Source organism: Gastrolobium bilobum, unplaced genomic scaffold (assembly GCF_033153095.1).
Source record: "Gastrolobium bilobum isolate Gb01-03AN ecotype WA unplaced genomic scaffold, APGP_CSIRO_Gbil_v1 utg33308, whole genome shotgun sequence".
Lineage (NCBI taxonomy): Eukaryota > Viridiplantae > Streptophyta > Magnoliopsida > Fabales > Fabaceae > Gastrolobium > Gastrolobium bilobum.
In genome coordinates this window covers 116,896-141,386 of record NW_026896102.1, presented here as the reverse complement: position 1 = coordinate 141,386, position 24,491 = coordinate 116,896, and the positions used below count along the sequence as shown (strand labels likewise).

Below are 24,491 nucleotides of genomic sequence, written 5' to 3'. Positions count from 1 at the left end.
AAAGTAGGACCCATCTTGAATTTGTATGTGTAGGAGATAAATTCTATCTTATGCGACATAAGAATAATAAATCCCATATATATATATATATATATATATATATATATATATTACCAATACACAACAGGTTACTAATTGACTTCGCAAAGATAATCTTTATTCTTATACCATAGAAATTAAAGTATAAATAGTATAATTTGTTTTGGAATATTTTGCCATGATGTGTTGGGACGCGGCCTTCAGCAGCATGAAAAACTTGGTTGATGATATTATATCTGCGGTGTAACCATAGTTAACATTTTTGCATGTATAAATTTTTTTAAATGTTTAAGACATTCTACGGCATTAATAGAAAGAATATTAATGCTCAATGGGTATCAATCAGTTGGCGACATAAGATGAGTAGGTCGAGAGAGGATCTGAGTTCAATTTTCATCAAATATATATTTGGACAGACGAAGAGTTATAACTGTGACTATATCCCGACTTGGGATTAGTATCGTAGCCGACTAAAAGAATTGAAGCTTAAGGGAATACTGAGGAACCAACTTGTCTTAAAAAGATAATTAAAGTCGGTATCTCAAAAAAAGAAAAGAAAGAAAGAATATTGATTTAATTAGTGAGGAATTTTTTTTTTTTAATTAAAGTTGTTGAATTCGAATTTTGAGAATGAAAAATAATAATTTTGAAAGAGTCCCCAATATAACAACTTTAATTGTGTTTAAATCAAATTAGTTGGATAATTAATATATAAAAAAGAAAGAAAGAATATTGATAGATCAGAATTATCCATCCATAATGGCTGTCTACTCGTCACAAAAGCATAACCATCTTTTTTGGTTTTAAGAGAAAAATATTTGTTGCCTCGAAAAGAAATTGAAGGTCCATGCAAAGCAAGATTAAAGCAACTCAAGGAATTGGCATGTCAGCGTTTTAGCAAATATCCCTCTTTGCCAAATCAACACTCTGCTTTTGGAGAGTGGGCATCTTTGCTTGCTAGTTGCTTTGCACCTCCATCATTGAGCACTCATCATACAGAGATTCCCACTCATCCTATATGGGTTCATCAACCCCTTTTGGGCTTTCAACGAAGGGGTCCATTTAATTGTTCAATTTGGATTTGGATTCTAGTTATGTGGTTATATTATTTGATCAGAACCACTTATTGATGATGAGATCAGATAGAGAAAAATATGTAAGTTTTAAATAAGTAATTGTGATCAAACAATATGACCATATAACCATTTTAAACATGAGAGAATCCACTTAACTGTTCAATTTCTTGATTGCGAGTAGCTTATTCCCATGATGTTATTTGGTAACTGTAAAGAACCAATTCAACTCAAAAATTTATTCTTATGATGTTATTTGGTAACTGTGAAGAATCAATTCAACCTAAAAGTTTAAGCTGCCCCCGAGGCTCTGATACCATGTAAAGAATCAATTCAACCAAAAAATTTAAGCCGTTAAATGAGACTACATTAATAATTTTATATATCTCGATAGTAACCCTACTTTACAAAAAAAAACAGAAGATTGTTAGGTAACCCCAATTCTAATAAAAGAAAAAGTAACCCTGATAGATGTTTCAGTAAAAAAGCCGAAAGACATATGAATAAAAAAGAAAACGTTCATTCAACGACTCTGTATGTTTGTTTACTTGTCCATTGACTAAAGAAGTTTGAGCCCTTTATTTTTTTTGAGGTTTCTATTTAAAATTAATACCATGTTCAAGCTTAAAAGCTCTTGAAATTATTTTGTTATTATCGCGGCATGATAATTTAATCAATATCATATTGAGAATGCAATAGCATAATAATTTAAGAAATGAAAAGAGGGGATATAATTATATAAATTTTGAATTAACTAAATAATAAAACCACAAAGTATATCTATGTGATGCAACAAGGATCTAATTCAAAACAAATAGAGAGATGACACGAAGTCCCTGACTATATCCCACTAAAGGCTACAACTTTATCCATTCAATGAGAGGGGAAATTGATTCACAAACTTTTAAGCAGAAAAATACAGGACAAACGGTAAAAAGGGAAAGGAAAGGAAAAGAAGACCTTATCTTGGCACCTTTAATTCTCCACGTTCACTTGTTCTGGCATAAAAACAAAACAGAAAACCTTTCTATGAGCTTAACCTGAATGGTCCCAAAGAACGGGTATGGCAGCTCAGTTCATCTCTATCCTGACAGCAGAGAAAGTAACAATCGTTGTTTCGTCTTATTTTTTTTTTCATAAAACAGATTAGGATATTATGCATTTGCTTTACCATTTACCAACCGTAGATTTATAGAATCAACTTGTTACCATCTCATTTCAGCTTAAGAAGAGGTGTTGAGTGCTGTGAAGCAATTGTGTTAAAATTTGATAGTGATAATTTTGTAGCTCATCTGATTCTGCTCAACTCAAATCAAACTAATTGAATAATCGATGAATTGATGAATAATATACCAAAAAAAAAAAAATAGCATAAACTTGTTAGGAGGAAAGAGAAGGAGAAAAAGGGAAGCACATTTGCATAAGATTGCACTTAACATATACAAGTCAAGAATAAACGTGGTTAGAAACCGTTTTAAAAACTGAAATGATTTAAAAAACCAATTTTTTTAAAATGATTAAGAAAATTAATTCAGTTTTTTAATTATGGTTTAGGTTTGATTATCCATTTATTATAACAGTTTGAAAATCTAAAATAACTAAACCAAACTTAAACCAATATATTATCTTATCTTACCAAAGAATATAATACTGATTTTTACCATTGGGCTTTGTACTTTTTTTTACTATATACAACACTCCCACTCAAGTTGTAGCTCTAGCATATAAATCATAAGCATCAAGTTTGTTACATATATACTCTATTCGAGGATCCCTCAAAGACTTAATAAATACATATGCTAATTGATTATTAGAGGGGTACAAAATTACTCATAATTTAACCAAAAATAACCTTTTCTTAAACAAAGTAACAATTTATCTAGATATGCTTGGTTCTTTCATGAAAACATTATATTGGAAGAAATATGTAGTGCTGCTTGGTTATCACAAATGAGAGTTGTTGGTCCAGTGTCTCCAAACTTGAGCTCCCCAAGAAGTTGCTTTAGGCAAATGAGCTCGCAAGTAGTAGTAGCCTTGGAGCGATACTCTGCTTCAGCACTTGATCTGGCAATTAGGTTTTGCTTTTTACTTTTCTAAGAAACCAAGTTGCCTCCAACGAAGACACAATATCCAGTAGTAGATCTCCTATCAGTAGGACAACCTGTCCAATCAGCATAAAAGTATCTGACAACTTTAACATGACCTTAATCTTCATATTCAAGGCCTTTTCATGGAGATGCCTTAATATACTTGATAATACAAATGACGACATTCCAGTTCTTGACATAAAAAATTAAGAAACTGACTTACCACACTAATTGCAAACGAAACGTCAGGCCGAGTGACTTACCACTACTATGTATATACAACTCGAAATACATGATATGAGACTAAGTCCCTTATACTACTTCTAATATATATATGGAAAAAATATTTCTGCAGCCACTTTAAATAAGCTTATTTATAGCTACCCATTTATAACTATGTTCTCCCGGGAGAACATAATTATAACAATAAAGTTGTTTTTTTTTCTCTCTCCACATGAGCAGACAGTTTTTGAAAAGTAAATGAGGAGAGAGAGAAAAAGTAACTTTTAATGTTATAACTATATTCTCTCGGGAGAACATAATTATAAAGGGTAGCTGTAGATAAGCTTATATAAAATGGCTGCAGAAATATTTATCTATATATATATATATATATATATATATATATATATATATATATATATATATATATATATATGGGGCAAGATATTCTTACACCGGTGTAAGAGTTAGAAGTCTTACACTCAATCTTAATCATTGATCCACTTGTATCCAATGGCTCATGTTACTAAAAAATTAGAGCCCTTAGATATAAGTGAGATCAACAGACGAGACGAGATTAAGAGTGATCCTGACCCTATATATATATATATATATATATATATATATATATATATATATATTAAGCTCAGTCTTATCATTGTTAATTATCTCTATTATGACATTCTGATTTTGTTGAGGTGGATATGTGCGGTTTCTGTAGCATATTTTTGTTTTTCTTCAAGTCATTTGAGATTGTTCTTAAAAGTTAAAACTATAGTCTATTTTCAGTATGAATAACATACTCGTTGTTAACATATATCAAATTCAAATGACCCCAAGCGAGTAGCTGTTATCATATATCAGTTACAAAAACTGGTTTTGGATAATAGGTTTTGCAACCGATTTCAAACTAGTTCGGTAAAACAAAACCAGCTATTAAAAAGGAAAAATCGGTTGGTTTAAAAATCAAACCATTAAAATTAATTCACTATTGGTTTTTAATAAAAATCAAATCGAACTGCTCCATGATTACACGGTCGTCTCTCTATGGATTTGTTTGAATAGGCTTTTTTTCGTCTTCAAGAGCTGCTTTCACTTTAAGTTATTTTAGATGTCTGCTTTTAAAAAAAATAAAAGTCACAAAAAAGTCAAAAGTATACTTTTTTATAAACTAAAAATTTTAACTTCTAAAAAAAAGCATAAGTCAAAAGTCAAATATTTTTTTTCAAAAATTAAATATTTTTATGAAAATATAAATAACTTTAACTTTTGTAAAAATTATTTTTAAAATAAGGAAGAGATAAAAACTACTTTTTGCGAAACAAACGGACTCTATATTGTGATTAAATGTAGAATATAGTCCCCACCCTTTAAATGCAAACTATTCTAAACACAACCCAACCAACCAGAGTTTAATATATTTCTATCGAGCAGTGTAAAGTTCCAAAAAGACATAGAATATTTCAACAAAAGATAAAATTGAAACATGTTAGAATCAGATAAATTGATTATAACTACACCTTATTTCTTCTAAAATAGAAACATGAGGGAATCAGAGAAATTAATTATACGCGGTACTAACTCTTTTTGGAGCTATGTGTGGTGCACGATTTGAATAGACACACATACTGCTACACACCTTCTCATTTCTTCTGCACTACCACTTAATGTGCAAGAATGGAATCTAGTGTCACAAAAAATATCCAAGTTAAATATTGAAGATATTTAATATATAGAAAAAGTAAGTGGAATTTACTGTACGAATTGGATATTGAAGAATAAAAGAAATAAGTGGAATTTACTGTGCAAGCCAATTGCAACTACTTTTTTAACCAATAACTCATTTCTCTATATTTTTTCCCACTAATTTTCTTGAGGGGTGGTGGAGCAAGCATGTCAGAAGCAATCTAGAATTGTATATTTTTTTTGTTTCAAGACTCGTGAAAATTGAGAGATAACTATTTGATAATGTTTTGGTTCGTAAACATAAATTGATTTTATCTCTGTACGAAGGACCAACTGGTTTTGTACATTAATTAATTTTAGTGTAAAAAAATTATGTAAAACCAAACTGATGTGCAGGATTTATTACAATAAAGCTGTATTCACCTATGTTACAGATCACGCACATGCGTATGCATATCTCAGTGGTTGGTAATCAAAGTAATCAGAGACGAAGGTTGAGAATAAAGAATTGGTGTCAAAGAGCACGATGATTCTAGTGTAATTTCTAGAGCTTAATACTTCTGAAATTAGTGTATAAAAAGTGACTTTTCAATAGTTAAGGATACAACGGTCGAGTTTGAAGTTGAAGCAGGAGCTTCTGTCGATTATTTTATTTCCCAAGCAAAAAGAGACGTTTCATATTTATTTAAGGAAATCATAGTATCATGATATTCATCTTTCATATTACATTCACATAAAAATATCTCTTTTTCTTTTTAAATTAGTGGGCCCCATTTTATTTATAAGCTTTATTAATCTCATGTAATATGAGATAATTCTCTCATGCAATAGAGATAATTATGTGTGGCACCCATCCATTATAAAAAAACAAAAAAAGAATAAAAAAGTAATGTTACAAATCGATGTATGTGTAGGAGAGAAAAATTCTCTCCTGCAATATAAGATTCTATTTTTCTTTTATTTATCTCGCATCATAAGATTATTTATTTTCTACTACATGAGAGACATAAATTCATTTATTTAAAAGAGTATATAATCTCATATTGTAGGAGACATTCCCTCTCATATCATAGACCCAACACATGGTGAATTCCTATGTTAAAAAATTAAAAAATAATAATATAAGGTTACTCTCTTTTATTACGTAAGAGAATAATTTCCCATTATTTAACTAGAAAAACGAATAACCATTTTTTAGAGGGGGTAAAATATACTTCTGTTCTTTCCTGTTCCTTTTTCTTTAACAATTTCATTTCAAAAAACTAATTGTTGTGATCGTGAACAGACTTTATGCTTTACCCAAACAAAAAACAAGCCTTCTAACATGCTGACTGGATTTAGCTTGTCTATAAAATCAATGTTATATAACTTAATTTGAACTGAAGTGTAATGAAATAAGAGTTAAGTATCTATCGAAGGATAGAGTATCTCGAAATCGATCTATTCTATGTAGTACCGACACCAACACATGACACCATATGATATTTTGACATATCAATTCTAAAAAAATTAGATTTCAATATGTTTGAACATGTTTTAATATTAAATAATATTATATATATATATATATATAATATTACATTTTATAGTCAATAACTTAACAAACAAATGAAATAAAACTAATAATATCCATCAATTTAATAAAAGAAGATTTAAAGAAAATAAATCATTTTCATAATTCCATTACATTGACATAAAACAAAAATAATAGAATATCCATAGAAAACCATAAATTATGTAGACTACATTCATTGAGCATTTTCATCTAGAATAGCACTTTCTTAAGTTTTTGTCAAATGTATTTTATTTTTTTTCAAAATTGTAATTTTATTAATGTATTTTAAATTTTTAAAAACTATAATCTTATTACAAAAATACCCTTTGACCGTGTTCAACACAATCAAATTTGCGTGTTGGATTGGTAAACGTGTCAGAAGCGATATAATCCAAAACTCTTTGATAGTCACCGAGAGTGCAATCACCAAGAAAGCTGTGAACGGGGAGAAGTGTGTGGGATATGGTGGCTTTAAAATCTGACAAAGTAATAGCTCGGATAACATGTGCCTCTTTTATGAGAGAAGAGAAGACTATACAGGTGGGAGAATATTTATGAAAGAGATGAACCTTTAGCCAAATCCTCACTATTGCAATAATATGTTTTTTGGTCATCCTGGATGGTGAGCTGTGGAAGGGGTAAAACCCTAAAGTTCTATATGCTCAGAGCGGGATTCAGTGGCAGAGCAGGGCTCCAATTTGAGCCCTGGCCAGAAAATTATATATGTATTTTTTTTTAATTTTAGTTAGTTCATATCATAATATATTTAAATTATATTAAATACAGAGTATCTGAGCAGACAACACTAAGAAGAGTTATAATTTTATATTAAATATTCTTTAATTTTACTAAAAATATTTTTTTTTATACAAGTAAAAATTGAACACTAACCTAATATAATTTACCCAAATCTTTTACCAAAAATATTTTAAGTTTTAGATAGTGCCAAATTACAAATTGTAGCCCGAGCCAAATTACAATTTTGACCTTGGCCAAACTATAATTAATTATATAATTATATATAATGAATACAATTTGTAAAAATTTAGCCCGATCAAAGTCACACTCAACTTGCGTGTGGCTCGGCCACTGACGGGATTGGACCCTTGATGAAAGTCTTCCGGCGGATCCATTATAATTGGCTTGTGAGGATAAGAAGAACACATACAAAAACAAATAATAAACATATTCAAATTAAATAAATTATGCAATCAACACAATCATATAAACGAACTTTAAAACATTCTTAGAAATTTAGAATTGAAGCATGTATGCCACGAATTTTTTAAGATCACGGCACGAAAGTTAAACATTCTTTTCTAAATTTAATTGAAGTTAAACATACTTTAATCCTTCATGAAATTTGATAAATCTCTCGAATGAGATCTGCTTCACCGAAGACAATAGGGCTGGGGCCAACAGCCTGCCGTTTTATCTATTAATTGTAGACCCCTGTTGGTGTTTCAAGGTTGCTGTTGATGTCCTATTTTTTAGAAGTTAATTAGTTGTTTTTTAAATTGATTAGTCTTTTGTTTAGGAGTTTGTTTACTGCATTTTACTGTTATTGCTTTGTTAGTTTGTTGCTAATTTTGTGGACCAACAAAATCAGCTGGTTAGTAGCAACCGTATGAGCTCAATTTTGTATTTAAAAACAAGTTTATTAGCCAGAATAAAATAAGCTGTTGCACAATATTGTTTCTGATGTTTGTTTTTCTCATAAAAGATCAACATTGGTATCAGAGCCTTCTTGATCTTAAGGGGCTGTGAGTGACTTGAGAAATTAATGGAGGGAGGATTGAGTGGTTTTTCAGGAATGGCTCCACCAATATTCGATGGAGAAAATTTTCAAGCATGGGCAGTGAGAATGCAAGCCTATTTAGAGGGTTGCGATTTTTGGGAAGCTGTAGAACAAGATTATGAAGTTGCTCCCCTTCCTGATAATCCAACCATCAATCAGATCAAGTTTCATAAGGAGAGGATAACAAGAAAAGCAAAGGCAAAGTCTTGTTTATATGCTGCTGTCTCACCTGCCATTTTCAGCAGAATTATGGCTTGTGAATCAGCTCAAGCTATTTGGGACTTCCTCAAAGATGAGTATAAAGGAGATGAGAGGATTAGAAGCATGAAGGGGCTGAATCTAATCACACAATTTGAGAGATTGCAGATGAAGGAGTCTGAAACGATTAAGGAGTATTCTGATAAGTTGGTAAATATTGCAAATCAAGCAAGAGCTCTAGGCACTGACCTCTCTGATAATAGGCTAGTGCAAAAGGTTCTTGTCTCCTTGCCCAAAAGGTTTGAAGCAACTATTGCATCTTTGGAGAATACCAAGGATTTGTCTCAAATCAAGTTGGCAGAATTGCTAAGTGCTCTGCAAGCACAAGAGCAGAGAAGGTTAATGAGGCTTGAAGGAAGTACAGAAGGAGCTTTGCAGGCTAAAGAACATCATAATGTAAGATGGAAGAAAGGAGATGACAGTAGTGGTTCGGAAGCTGTTGTAGGAGAGAACAATGCAATCAACTCTAAGAACAATTGGGGCGGGCATTCCTCATGTAAGCATTGTGGAAAGCAGAATCACCCACACTTCAGATGTTGGAAGAGGCCAGATGTGAAGTGCAGAAAGTGTCATAGGCTTGGACACATTGAAAGGTTCTGCAAAGAAAAAGGAAATCAGCAGCAAGGTGAGGCACATGTTGCAGACCAGCATGAGGCAGATCAATTATTTGCTGCCTCTTGTTTCTCCTCTAGTGCTCCATGTGATAGTTGGCTTGTTGATAGTGGTTGCACAAATCACATGACAAGTGATGAAAAGCTATTTAGAGACCTTGACAAGTCATTGCAGTCAAGAGTGAGAATTGGAAATGGAGAGTATCTAGAAGTGAAAGGTAAAGGGACTGTAGCAATAGAGAGCTATGCTGGAACTAAGCTGGTTTCTGGTGTGATGTACGTGCCTGATATTGATCAGAATTTGCTGAGTATGGGGCAGTTGGTAGAAAAGGGATTTAAAGTGATATTTGAAGAAGGGAAGTGTTTGATCTTTGACTCAAATGGTCAGGAGCTGTTCAGAATAAAGATGCAACAGAAGAGTTTTTCTCTAAATCCCCTTGAGAATGAGCAAGCGGCATTCAAGTGTCCGGCTAGTGATTCAGAAATATGGCACAAAAGGTTGGGGCATTTTCATTACAAAGGCTTACTATTCATGCAGAAGAATGAAATGTCAACTGGGTTACCAATCCTGGAGGAGCAGATCACAAGGTGCAAAGCTTGTTTTTTGGGCAAACAGACAAGACTTCCTTTCAAAGAATCCACCTGGAGAGCTACAAAGAAGCTACAACTAATTCATACAGATCTTTGTGGTCCTCACGTGACTCCTTCACTAAATGGCAGCAGGTATTTTCTTATCTTCATTGATGATTATACTAGAATGTGCTGGATTTATTTTATGAAGCAAAAGTCAGAAGTTGCTGAGATATTTCTGAAGTTTAAGAGATAGGTTGAGACTCAAAGTGGCTGCAAAATTCAAGTCATCAGATCTGATAATGGAACAGAATACACTTCACAAAGGTTTAACACTTTCTGTGAGGAAGCTGGAATTGAGCATCAACTTACTGTTCCTTATTCTCCACAGCAAAATGGAGTTAGTGAAAAAAAGAATAGAACCATTATGGAAATGACTAGGTGTCTGCTGCATGAGAAGAATCTACCAAAAGAATTTTGGGCAGAAGCAGCAAACACAGCTGTTTTTTTGTTAAATAGACTGTCTACAAGGGTACTGGAAAAGAAGACACCTTTCGAAGCTTGGTTTGGTTTCAAGCCATTTCTAAAAAATTTGAAAGTGTTTGGTTGTCTGTGTTTTTCTCACATTCCACAGGTCAAGAGAGACAAGCTGGGAGAAAAAGTTGAACCTGGAATTTTCATTGGCTATAGTCTGGTATCAAAAGCCTACAAGATCTATCAACCACAGACAAAGAAGGTGATCAATAGCAGGGATGTTCAGTTCCTAGAAGATGAGCAGTGGGACTGGACAGATGAGCCACAAGCAAAGCATAAGGAGGTCTCACTGGATTATGATGAGCTAGTAGATGATGATCCAATTAGAGGTACCAGATCTCTGACTGATATATATCAGAGGTGTAGTGTGGCTGTTTTGGAACCTTCAAGTTATGAGGAAGCTAAAAGTGATCAGAGGTGGATGAATGCTATGAAGGAAGAGTTGGCTATGATAGAAAAAAATCAGACATGGGAGCTAATAGAAAGACCCGAGGACAGGATAGTGATTGGAGTAAAATGGGTTTTCAGGACCAAACTCAATCCTGATGGCTCAGTGAATAAGCATAAAGCCAGGTTAGTGGTGAAGGGATATGCACAGGTTTGGGGAGTTGATTTCTCAGAAACCTTTGCTCTGGTTGCAAGACTAGATACAATTAGAATGATTCTTGCCTTGGCAGCTCAACAAGGATGGAAAGTGTATCAGTTAGATGTGAAATCTGCTTTTTTGAATGGAGAGTTGCAAGAGGAGATTTATGTTGAGCAGCCAGAAGGCTTTGTCACACCAGATCAGGAGGAGAAGGTTTATTTGCTGAGAAAAGCTCTCTATGGTTTGAAGCAAGCTCCTAGAGCATAGTACAACAAGATGGATGAGCACTTGCTGGGTTTGGGTTTCATAAAAAGTCTTAGTGAATCCACTTTATATGTCAAGAAGTTAGCATCTGACTTAGTGGTGGTGTCTCTTTACGTGGATGATATGCTGGTAACAGGGAGTAATAATTCTCATATTACTACATTCAAAAGGAAAATGATGAAAACGTTTGAAATGACTGATCTTGGTGAGATGTCATATTTTTTGGGGATGGAGGTTAGACAAACTGAAAATGAAATTTTTATCTATCAAAAGAAGTACTTGAAGGAGATTCTGAAAATATTCAACATGGAGGAGTGCAAGAGTGTAAGTACTCCAATGGGTCAAAAGGAAAAGTTTCAAAAGAAAGATGAATCGGAATCTGCAGATGAAAGAGTTTATAGGAGTTTAATTGGCTGCCTTATGTATCTCACTGCAACTAGGCCAGACACTATGTTTACCGTAAGTGTCTTGTCTAGGTTTCTTAATTGTCCAAGTGAACTGCATATGGTAGCTGCAAAAAGGGTGTTAAGGTACTTGAAAGGTACTCTTTCATATGGAATCAAATTCTGCAGAATTCAGAAGTTTAAGTTGCAATGGTATTCTGACAGTGACTGGGCTGGATCAGTGGATGATATGAAAAGTACTTCGGGTTATTGTTTTACATTTGGGTCAGCTTGTTTTTCTTGGTGTTCAAAGAAGCAGGAAATAATGGCCCAATTAACTGCAGAAGCTGAGTTCATTGCAGCTACTGCAGCTGTAAACCAAGCATTATGGTTGAAGAAGCTGATGGATGACCTGCATTTGGAGCAAAAAGAAGGCATAGAAGTATTTGTGGATAATCAAGCTGCTCTAGCTATTTCACAGAATCTAGTATTTCATGGAAGAACAAAGCATTTTAAGATCAAGTATTATTTTTTGAGAGAAGTGCAGAAGGCTGGAGAAGTGAAGCTAATGTACTGCAGTTCAGAAAACCAAATTGCAGATATATTCACCAAGTCATTTCATGTTAGTCGATTTGAATTTCTCAGGGAGAAGCTAGGAGTGTGCAGCACTTGATCCAGGAGGAGAATGTTGGTGTTTCAAGGCTGCTGTTGATGTCCTATTTTTTAGGAGTTAATTAGTTGTTTTTTAAATTGATTAGTCTTTTGTTTAGGAGTTTGTTTACTGCATTTTACTGTTATTGCTTTGTTAGTTTGTTGCTGATTTTGTGGACCAACAAAATCAGCTGGTTAGTAGCAACCGCATGAGCTCAGTTTTGTATTTAAAAACAAGTTCATTAGCCAGAATAAAATAAGTTGTTGCACAATATTGTTTCTGATGTTTGTTTTTCTCATAAAAGATCAACAACCCCCACCCTATTTCTTGTATTCACATATAATGATGAAATAATCGGGATTTCATAAAATTTCCAATATCGTAAAATAAGCAAGCAAGTTTATTCAGAAATGACCCAAGTAGATTCTCGTAGCACAACGTTGAATGATACACTTTCAATCTCGCTAGGTTATAGGTTTGATATATGTTTCATAAAATTATCTCCCACAAACATAAAAATGTGTGAGCCTTATGTGAAAAGAAGAGAAAGAAAAAAAAAACATAAGTCTCACACACTACTTTTATGTGTGTGTAGTAAATGATTTTATCTCCTACAATATTAGAGACATTAAACTCTAAAACTTATCCTCTACATTAAAGATATTCATAACATTTGAACAATTTCTATATAATTATTATTTACTGAATAAATTTGATGATTATTCGTTTCTATTAGTTGGTTAACAAGGAAGCTTTTTATGCATGTTTAAAATACAAATGAAAGATTGAGCTTTTTGAAGAAGAAAAAATCATCACAATGATTTTATTTTTCACCTTCTTATTTTCTATTTCGTAAACAGTAGCTGTATTTGTAACATGATTATTTCTTTCTTTTTCGATTAGTTTTCCCTAAGATATATGTTTAAACTACGTTTGATTAAGGAAGAGTTTCATCAAAGTTATTAGATACAATATCATGTGTATTAACCTATTTTTACAGGTCAAGTACATCCTTAAAGAAGTTTGAAGTAATATATAATTAAAAGAGACTCTAATAAGAATAAATACAAACAAACATCTCGTTCTGTCAATATATTTTAATGATGTTAAAATTTGTTCAAAAGCTGTTTTAAAAAGAGTAATAATATTAATATGTTGGTTCCTGAGCACTGAAAGTGCATTTGTTCTTTCATATATTTTATAATTGAAGTCACATAAATGTTTGAATTTGGCTAGGGTGGGAATCCATGAGAAAGAGATGGATCACACCACCTGGTAGAAGAAAAATATTATTTATTTTCTTCTTCCAAAAGAAAGCGTAATTAATCACATCAAGAGGTCCTGGTCAGTGAAATATGCGTTGATCAGGATCAGATGCAGCATACTCTACATGCTGTACAGGATATATGAGTATAAAGTACACTTGCATTGGTGTTATTCCTCACATGAGTTGGTGATAGTGGAGTATAAACGTAAAGCCTCTTTACCAAAGATGTTCACCTCTCTCTCAGTCTCAGCAATAGTACTACAACAAGAACCTGCCTTTTTAACATCAATTAAGGCTTGTCACTGCTGCCACAAGTGATCCACTCAACCATTCTGTCTTCTATACATCCTTATTTATCTCCTTCCTTGCAACGTTTACACTAACCACAAACATAACCTTCTCTTCTTCTTCTTTTTTTTTCTCTCTCAAGATGGATCATCCATTCATTCTCTTTGTTATTGGACTCATTATTTCCATGGCTAGTATCTCACAGGTTATTAGCAGTACCAACCAGTCTCAGTTTTTTTCTCTGATGAAGGAGTCTCTCTCAGGGAACTACCCTCTGGATTGGGATGTCAAAGCTGGGAAACCAGTATGTGCCTTCACAGGAGTTACATGCAACAACCAAGGGGAAGTTATCAATCTTGACCTTTCAGGTTGGTCACTTTCTGGAAAGTTCCCTTCAGATTTATGCACTTACATGCCAGAGTTGAGAGTTCTCAGCCTTGGACACACAAGGTTCAAGTTTCCTACAAACAGCGTAATCAACTGTTCTCATTTGGAAGTGCTTAACATGAATCATATGTATCTGACTGGCACACTTCCAGATTTCTCTCCTTTGAAATCTCTTAGGGTCCTTGATTTGTCATACAACGCCTTCACAGGTGAATTCCCCATGTCAGTATTCAATCTCACTAGACTCGAGGTGCTAAACTTCAATGAAAATGGAGGTTTCAGCCTGTGGCAGCTGCCAGATGATATTGACAGGCTGAAAAATCTCAAGTCCATGGTGTTGACAACTTGCATGGTGTATGGCCAAATCCCAACATCCATAGGGAACATCACTTCTCTTACTGATCTTGAATTGAGTGGGAATTTCCTCACAGGCCAAATTCCTGCAGAGCTTGGATTGCTGAAAAACTTGCAACAGCTTGAGCTTTACTATAACCAACACCTTGTTGGTTATATACCTGAGGAGCTGGGAAATCTCACAGAGCTCATAGATTTGGATATGTCAGTGAACAAGTTGACTGGGAGCATCCCTGCATCAATATGTAGCCTTCCCAAGCTTCAAGTCCTGCAGCTTTACAACAATAGCCTCTCAGGAGAACTCCCAGGTGAGATTGAAAACTCAACAACATTGAGAATGTTATCTCTTTATGACAATTTCCTGAAAGGACAAGTCCCTAGTAAACTGGGACAATTCTCAGGAATGGTAGTTCTGGACTTGTCAGAAAACAGTTTCTCTGGTCCATTGCCAACACAAGTTTGCAAGGGAGGTAAACTACTCTATTTTCTTGTTTTGGATAACATGTTTTCTGGAAAGATACCAGACAGTTATGCAAACTGCATGATGCTGTTAAGGTTTCGAGTCAGTAATAACCACCTGGAGGGCTCGGTTCCCGAGGGACTCCTTGGTCTACCACATGTTTCAATCATTGATCTGAGTAACAATAATTTGACTGGTCCAATTCCTGAGATCAGTGGAAATGCTAGAAACTTGTCTGAACTGTTCCTACAAAAGAACATGATCTCAGGAGTCATACCTCCTACAATCTCTCGAGCCATTAACCTTGTCAAGATTGATTTCAGCTATAACTTTCTGTCTGGTCCAATCCCTTCGGAAATTGGCAATCTGAGAAGGCTTAATTTGCTAATGTTACAAGAGAACAAGCTGAATTCTTCCATCCCAACTTCACTCTCCTCATTGGAGTCACTCAACCTTCTTGATCTTTCCAACAACCTTTTAACAGGAAGCATCCCTGAAAGCCTCTCAGTACTGCTACCAAACTCCATTAACTTCTCACATAACTTGCTTTCGGGTCCAATTCCTCCCAAACTGATCAAAGGAGGTTTGGTTGAAAGCTTTTCAGGGAATCCTGGTCTGTGTGTGCAACCAACATATGCTAATTCATCGGATCCAAGCTTCCCCACATGTTCAATTGCCCACAAGAGTAAGAGAATAAACACCATCTGGGTAGCTGGGGTATCTGTGGTTTTAATCTTTATTGGAGCTGTCTTGTTTCTGAAACGTAGGTGCAGCAAAGAGACAGCTGCAGTGAAACATGAGGATACACAACCTTCTTCATTCTTCTCTTATGATGTTAAGAGCTTTCACAGGATCAGTTTCGACCAAAGGGAGATCATAGAATCCTTGGTTGAGAAGAACATAATAGGACATGGAGGGTCTGGGACAGTGTACAAGATTGATTTGAAAAGCGGTGATACTGTTGCAGTCAAGAGGCTGTGGAGTAGAAAATCCAAGGATTCAGCTCCAGAGGATCGAATGTTTGTAGACAAAGCATTGAAAGCAGAAGTGGAGACCCTGGGAAGTATTAGACACAAAAACATAGTGAAACTGTACTGCTGTTTCTCCAGTTTGGAATGTAGCTTGTTGGTTTATGAGTACATGCCAAATGGTACTCTATGGGACTCCTTGCACAAAGGTTGGGTCCATTTGGATTGGCCTACTCGCTATAAGATTGCACTTGGGATTGCACAGGGTTTGGCATACCTCCACCATGATTTGGTTCTTCCTATTATCCATCGAGACATCAAATCAACTAATATCCTTTTGGATGTTGATTACCATCCCAAGGTTGCAGACTTTGGTATCGCCAAAGTTTTGCAAGCTAGAGGCGGGAAGGATTCCACAACAACTGTTATTGCTGGAACTTATGGTTACTTAGCCCCAGGTAAATTCTCTGACCAAAGTCAAGTTTTTTAAACTATTGGTAAATTTACATAAATTGATTGATAAAAATGTTGCTTAAGCATACATTAGCTATCTAAAGCAATAAGACCTTTTTACCACATAGTATATATATTAAATAAAAGTAGCACTTGGGATTTAGTCAAATAGTCATATATGGTAACTCCTCTATCATCTCTTAGTGTTTTAACTTTTAGTCCTGTGAGTTTGTTGAGTATCTAATTCAACTTGTTTTCATGGCTGTCACAGAATATGCATATTCCCCCAGGGCCACCACCAAGGGTGATGTCTACAGTTTTGGGGTGATTTTGTTGGAACTGTTAACTGGGAAGAAGCCCGTTGAGTCAGAATTTGGAGAGAACAGAAATATTGTCTTTTGGGTTTCAAACAAAGTAGAAGGCAAGGAAGGTGCTAGACCAAGTGATCTATTTTACCCTCGATCCTCACCCATATTCAAGGATGACATGATTAAAGTGTTGCGAATTGCCATTCGTTGCACGTACAAAGCTCCATCTAGTAGACCAACAATGAAAGAGGTTGTTCAGTTGCTGATTGAGGCAGAGCCACGTGGTTCAGATTCTTGCGAGTTGTTAACCAAAGATGCATCAAATGTCACCTTATTATAATTGAGTAGATTAAAAGGGTAAGAGGAATATATAAATACAACCAAGATAAGCAGTCTCTCCCAATGTAACTGAGAGACTCATTGTAAGATTAGAGAACAAATTAATCTCTTTTTTTTTCCATAGACAGGTAGTTTGTAGATTCTATCTTTGACTCTGGTTCTTCTCTTCTCTTCTCTCTATTGCTGCTTTCCTTTTCTTATATATACTATTTCGAGTTTTGACTTTTGTAAAAATTTGAATTTCTAATTGCTATCCAAGCTTTACAGTAATGCACAGTATCTATAAATTTCATAGGCCCACACTTGAGATCATTCGCCAACTTGCTTTGTGGAATTTGGGTTTTTCCTTTTCTATCCTAGCTTTTTATTTTGAGCGATGTAAGATGGCTCCAATAAAAGGAGCATATGTTAGTAAGGACCAGAAGGTTGTGATTCGAAAGGAGCTCCTTTTTTAATAAATAAATAAATAAATCAAAATGGGTTCCTGATTCTGAATACAATATTAAGGCATTATTTGTATGTGGAGGGGTCCCTTACCAAAGCCATCCAATGGAGAAAAAAAAAAAAAAAAAGTTGAATGGAATGATTGATTGATGAGAGCATCTTGTCTCCATTTTAGCCAGTGAAAAAGAAAAAAATAGCAGCATTGAAGCTTTTCCTTTTTCCTTTTTGTTAAAATGAGGCTTTAGGGGGAGGGGGAGAGGCATCAACCATGTTTAACCGTAGGTAGTGTGAGCCATGAACCTCCACTCACAAGTTGAATGCCACTTTACTTTATTCAAAGGAATTTTAAGTGTGAAATTAGATGAAAACATTGTCCTGAGCAGAAATTGAAAAGCTCTCAATGCTAGGACGATACTATCCCAAATTGAAGCTCAAGTAGTAGTATGCTAGGATAAAAAGAAGAGGAAAATCCCATCAAACTCATTACAATACAAGAAGATCATATATTCATATAGTAACCGAGTGAGGCTACAGGAAACGTGTGAAAATCAAGAACAAGAAAATAACAATATGATGAAACCTTTATAATGATCTAAATGCAAATTGTAATTAAGAAGCACAAAGCACAAAATCATTGGCACATGCTTGCTACCTTGTATGCAAAAGTGTATGCAGAGACAGACAGTCACACGTGTGTGTGCAACACTAGAACTAAATCTACGTTTCTCTTACATTCTTATGTGCATTATGAGTGGATGGCGGGGTCGCCCTAGAAGAATGAGATTCACAAACATAACATTTCTTTAGGCCTGGTGGAGTGCCCACAAAGGAAAAAGTGAGAAGGTTCGATAAGAAGAATAGTTTTCTTAAACGAAAAGACCCAAGGCATCAACTTCCAAAGCATGCTTGGCTGTGAGAAGAAGCTAATTTCAGGACAGGTATGTTCTGCCTAAGTACAATAGGAACCAAATTGTTCAGATCAGACACACAGATACCCAGCGGCACATTTAGGATTTGGATCCTCTCATGTGAAAAAATAATTATCTGATCATGTTATTTGATCACAACTATTCACTTAAAAATCACATCTTTTTTTTTTTCTTATCTCATCGTCAATGAATGATTACACATTATCACTTTTTCATGTGAGATATCCAAATTCGTATCTAATATATATTGTCTATTATTTTCTCATCTCATCAACAGACCCAAGAGGGTGGAATAGATGACTTTCACTGAATTGAACAGTCACTCCAATCAAAAGCAATTGATGTTTGTTAGAACTTAGAAGAACGTACCTATTCGTGCAGCAAGGAATTGTTAAATATGAAATTAACTCCAATACCCGAAGTGTAAAATGGCCAATTCATCCAAAATGATGCACTATAAAGACAATAATTGTCAACCTGAACAGTAACAAAATAAATAAATATATAAGACACAACACAACACGTTATCTGTTTATAATGAGTGTACCCCACCGGGGTCTGCAATCCAAGTTAAGACAAATTTAATATAGCTTAACTGGTAATAATTTCAAGTTCCAATGGGGGATCAATTTGACATTGTTAACATTATTGGGAACATTGCCAATCTTAAGCACTTCAGGAATTGAAGATGCGGAGTGTGTGCCTGCTCATCTCTTAAGAGTAGAAAAATTAGTGGCGCACCCACGTCGAGAGAGAGTTTATAATGGGTCTAAAATAATTTTCCTACATCTTTTTGTCATGGTTTCTAAGGTGGCGTTTGGTTGAAAATTTCTTAAAATTTACTTACGTAAATCAAATTGACAAGGTAAGAAAGCAATGTTTGATAGAAGATTTTACAAAATTTCTCTAAGTATTGTATTTGCATAGCATTCCTTATTTATTCATAGAAAGTAAGGCAAAGTTACTATTTAGAAAGACAACTTGAAGGTAGTATTTTACATTTAGCTAGCTAAATGGCAAAAGAGCAACTCACTAGTAGACTTAAATACCCTCATCTAAAGTGCCAAGGTTTCACTTTTTTATGGGGTTATATTTGTAATTTGAAGTTATTTCTTCATCTATATTTTACCTCAAACCAAACATATACTTTATAAATCTTACTTAATTTGTCCAGTTTAATTTTTTCTAACCAAACAATTTTTTTTACATTTTTCTACCAAACTCACTTTCCAATCATTTTCCTATCAATTACATTTCCCTAATATTCAAAAAAAAATTCATCAACCAAACATCCCTTTAAGTCTAGAAAATGTAACCAAAGAAAGTTAATCTCACTGTAATGTAAATTTACTAACTTCAATAAAATTGACTCCCATAAAAATACAAGTGATTTATGGGAGTAAAAAAAAAACATGTACAGTGAGAATTTTTTATTTTATTTTATTCGTCGCTTGTCAGGGATTGTCTTGTCCCGTGTCAAAAAGGTCAAAGCCTGTAAGGTAATACTGCAAGTTTGGTCTCTCTCCAGGAAAACTCATGCATTAAATGTTTGTTGCTATTAGGATTAGGGTTATTTCAATCCCAATGACAATCATCTTTCATGTTCAATCTCAACTGTTGAGTGGTTGATCATTCTATTTCCTATTTTTGAATCGACGAAAATCAATGTAATAAAATAAAATGATATTAGTTGCTATTATTTAAAATAGAATAAAATAAAAAAATAAGGTTCAATGTATCTCATTTCATTTAATATCTATATATTTTTTCTCCTAATTTAGAAATGTAAGATGAAAAAATTTATTATTTACTAATCTCCTTACAATTCTTCTCATCTCATTTATTCAATGATAAAGAAAAAAAAATTGTAATAAAATATCTAAGTAATGAATTGTCAATGTTATCCTATTTCATTATTATTATTGCATTTCACCCATTATTAAACATGCTATGATGCTAACATATACTTCGTATCATAATCAGCCACTATGAGCACCGAGGAGGGTAAGATATTTTCAATATTTGTGAGAACTAGGAGCCACCTGCAAATAATATTGATTGTTCAGTTCTACATCTTTGGGCCGACTTTAGTTTTAGGCCCAGTTTAGCTCTCCAAGTTAGATGATTTATAAAGTTGGGATTGGGATCTCTTTGAATTTAAATTTCATTTATTGTTTGTCTAATTTATTTTTTCCATTCATACATCTAATTACACAACATCAATATGACCTTTATTTTAAATTAATGAGGATTAATAGTTATGAGAGCCTAAATAAAAAGAAAAAACATAATAAAATAAATAAAGAAGAATGAATAAATAAATACAAAAATAAACCAACATATGAAAAAATAACTAAAAATTTAGCATTTGGAACATAGGAAATAATAGATTTACCCCCTACACAATATTGATAGATTTCCTTCACTTCATCCTAAGACAAGCGATATGTTAATTTATTTTCTTCTCTATTAATTCTTGTTTTACTATTATTTGCTAAGTAAGTTTCTACTGACCTCTATTTCTCTTTGTGTCATACTTTTGGTAGCAATATTTTATTTTTATGGAGCATTTAGGACTTTTTTTTAAGAATATATCAAAACCATATCAATCAATATTCCTTGTCAAATTTTCTTTTCTTTTTTTGGAGTTATTCAACCCTAATTACCTCTTTGAGGCGAGTTGGCTCCCTTCGGTATCCCCACGAGCTTCGACTCTTTGAGCCGGCTATGAGACTAATCCGGAGTGCAGGAGATCAGTGATGGCTAAAGGTTCAGCCCCCTCCCCAAGAATACATTCAGCAGGAATCGAACACATGTCCACCCCCACTAACTCAGCGTCAAGTTACCAACTGAGCTGCACCATTGGGTCAAATTTTCTTTTCTTATTTTATTTTTCATTGTATAAGTATACATCCACCTTAATAATCCCACTTCCATCACTCCCATTATATGATTTATTGTTTGTGCTACCAGTAATTAGTTTCGCACAATTAGTATCATTAAAAAAAATCAATAGTTTTTAAATATGTGACATTAAATAATTCACTTATATTATAATTCTTTTACACACGAGTAAATCAAATTGAAGTTTACTTATTTAAAGTATTTTAACAAAGAATGAATATTCAAACCAAAAAATAGAAGGGGCTTGCTTGTACCCAAAAAAAAAAAAAAATAGAAGGGGCTTCACTTTTTATATATTTTTTTATTTTATGACAAAAGGTCTATTTTTTTATCAGTTTAGTTCTTCACAAATTAATTGTTGCAATCTACTCTATCATTAATCAAATCGACTTCAAATTCAATGCTGTCCGTTTGTTAATTTACCGCTGATGAAAAATATGAAATGCATGACTTGGGCGTGGCATTTTAGTAAGCATGTTTCTCTCTCATTCTCTGAACCACCGTTGGTAAAGGTGAGGAAATTAAATCAAATGAAACAAAGTTTAACTTTAATGTTTAGGAAGTAAAACAAACTTTAACTTTTTTAATAATTATTTAAAAACCATAACATCCTCTACGATCCGGACAAACCGAAAAAAAAAAAACAGAGAGGGAGATAGAGAGAGGAACACATGCTTGTTCGTGAATTAAATGCTGTTTTTTGTAGACAGCATTATGGATAACATTATTAACCCACATCATATATATATTTTCATGTTTCATCTTTTTCACTTCTGGTCCACACAGAAGAAACTGTTTAATTGTACCCAAAAATTATTTTTATTGTAAAACAAATAGTTGTCAAGTGCACGATAAGTTACCAAGGACATGCATTGTGAATTTTTTTAATATTGTTTGGATATTTTGGTTATCTCGGACTATTTAAACAAAAACAATTTGTCCAAAATCTGAATATAAATAACTAGTAAGTTAATTTTTCCAAATAATCCTCTTCACTATCATTGTCATTTAAGTGTTCATCCATTCCCACTTTTTTTAAGCCTCTAAATCTTAATTACTATAAACTATAAACTACAGTCTACAAGCAATTTTTTTATATAAAAGAAAGGGAAATGTCATAGTTACTATCAAATCTTAACCGTTGATTTCTGTTAATCTAACGGTTATAATTTAACAAAAATTAATAATTAATTAATAAGTATGATCCCATAAATTATAACTGTTAGATTGAAGGAAATCAACAGTTGAGATTTGGTAGTAAGAGGTAGTAAAAAAAGAGGTAGTAAATGCCTGTTTGGATCCTCTCTTTTTTAAGCTAGAAGCTACTTATAAGCATAAATTAGGTCAAACAGGTTTTGTGAAAAACTCTTGTAATGGAAAACTCTTTTTTTTATAAAGAATAAAAAAGCTAAGAGCTACAAGCTCCTTTGAAGAGTTTTTTTTAAGCTCTCATTTGTTTTTCTTGAATTGTGCTTTTTTTTTAAAATAAAGAGCTATAAAGATAGAGAGAGATAAAATTTTCTTGAAATATGTGTTTTAAGCTAAAAATTATATGTAATTATCAAACAGCTTTTAGCTTCTTCTTTTTAAGCTCTTTTTTTTAACTTTAGCTTATAAGTAACTTCTAACATAAAAATGAAAAGAGATGATCCAAACAGGTTTAACCTCCCCCAAAAAGAAATTAAAAAATGGTATCAAATACTTGAATCGGAAATCTAGCATTCTTTTACAGTAAAAGTTGGATATGCCATATTTACCAAAAAAAAAAAAAAAAAGTTGGATATCACATTGGTTTTTATATTTTGTTAAGTAAAACAATTTAACTAAATTTGACTCTTTTTAATTAATTTATTCATTTAAAAATGAATAATTGGAAAAATCCTTACAAGTTCAATGAATTAGATTATTATTATTATTATGTACCAAAAAAGATTATTATTATTATTATTATTATTGTTACCATTTAGTGGTGGGGGTGTAACCGGGTAACATAGCGTTCAAGGCACACAACAAAACATAAAACAACATAGCTTTTGTATGTCTGTCATACATAAATATAGGGGCAGGGCGGCTATTTCATTTATTAGTTATTAAACAAATAATTAACTACACTCATCTACCTTCTAACGTTTCTTTAAATGTAGCATCTTTTTGTTTTGCATGTTTAGCTGTTGAAGAAAATTAAATGAAATGGGAAGAAAAAAAAGAAAAAGATAGTTGTAAGTATACAACATGTCGCCTTAGCAGTTTTTTGTTGGCATTTTCTCTAAAAGTTTTAATTCGTGAACTCATTTTGCTTAGCTGTGCCACCAAGTGATCATTCGTTTTCGACAAGTTTAACGATATCCAGGACAAAAACAAGTTAATCATCTCACATATTTTGGATAGTAAATCAATATCATTGAATGGATTTATGTTTAATGTATTTAGATAATTTCATTTTAATTATCTTGTTCCATTTTTATTTTTTTTGAAATAACTTTGTAAACAAACAAAAATGATCAATTTATTAAAAAAAAATCCCTTCAAACATGTTATTATTTCATTGCCTATTTTTTATCGTGCAGACTGTGTTTATAAAATATTTGTTTAGATATGAAACTATGTGATCAGGCTCTCTCGCAAGTAATTTCTTTAGAAATCAAATATTTGTCCTTTCTCGAAAGTGAGCATTAATGCAATATGTACTAAGATAAGAAAATATTAAATTTGCGATTGTACAAAATTTTACTGATACTTTGCCACATCATTGTTTGTTTTTATATTTTTTGTTCAAAATAAAGATAATAAATAATGATATGTTAAGATTATATTAGACATTTATGTAAAACTCTTTCCACATATGATCAATAATATGTCATACAAGAAAATTATTAAATAACTTAAATATATCAATTCATATATACATTTTGAGACATATTATTCTTATATCGGTATAAGAATAATAAGTCTTGTGATACATGGTCATTGATTCACTTGTATTAAATAATTCACGTAATTAAAAAATTAGAGCCGTTAAATATAGGTACAATTAACAGGTAAGAATCAATATGTAGTGTATACTGATATAAA

The 24,491-nt window shown here is 33.0% G+C and overlaps 1 protein-coding gene across 1 annotated transcript; it reads left to right on the top strand.

Moving 5' to 3' along the window:
- Window positions 1-13,783: 13,783 nt before the first annotated feature.
- On the top strand, window positions 13,784-17,396 carry LOC133297793 (receptor protein-tyrosine kinase CEPR1). Its single transcript, XM_061496993.1, has 2 exons — window positions 13,784-16,500; window positions 16,767-17,396. Exons 1-2 carry the CDS (start codon window positions 14,016-14,018, stop codon window positions 17,141-17,143), a joined length of 2,862 nt encoding a protein of 953 aa, XP_061352977.1. The 5' UTR covers window positions 13,784-14,015; the 3' UTR covers window positions 17,144-17,396.
- Window positions 17,397-24,491: the final 7,095 nt, after the last annotated feature.

Excerpts from the sequence above, each read along its gene's own strand:
- LOC133297793 (XM_061496993.1), top strand. The coding sequence starts at position 14,016 with ATGGATCATCCATTCATTCTCTTTGTTATTGGACTCATTATTTCCATG. Across the intron at positions 16,501-16,766 it reads TTATGGTTACTTAGCCCCAG|AATATGCATATTCCCCCAGG; the intron begins GTAAATTCTCTG and ends TGGCTGTCACAG.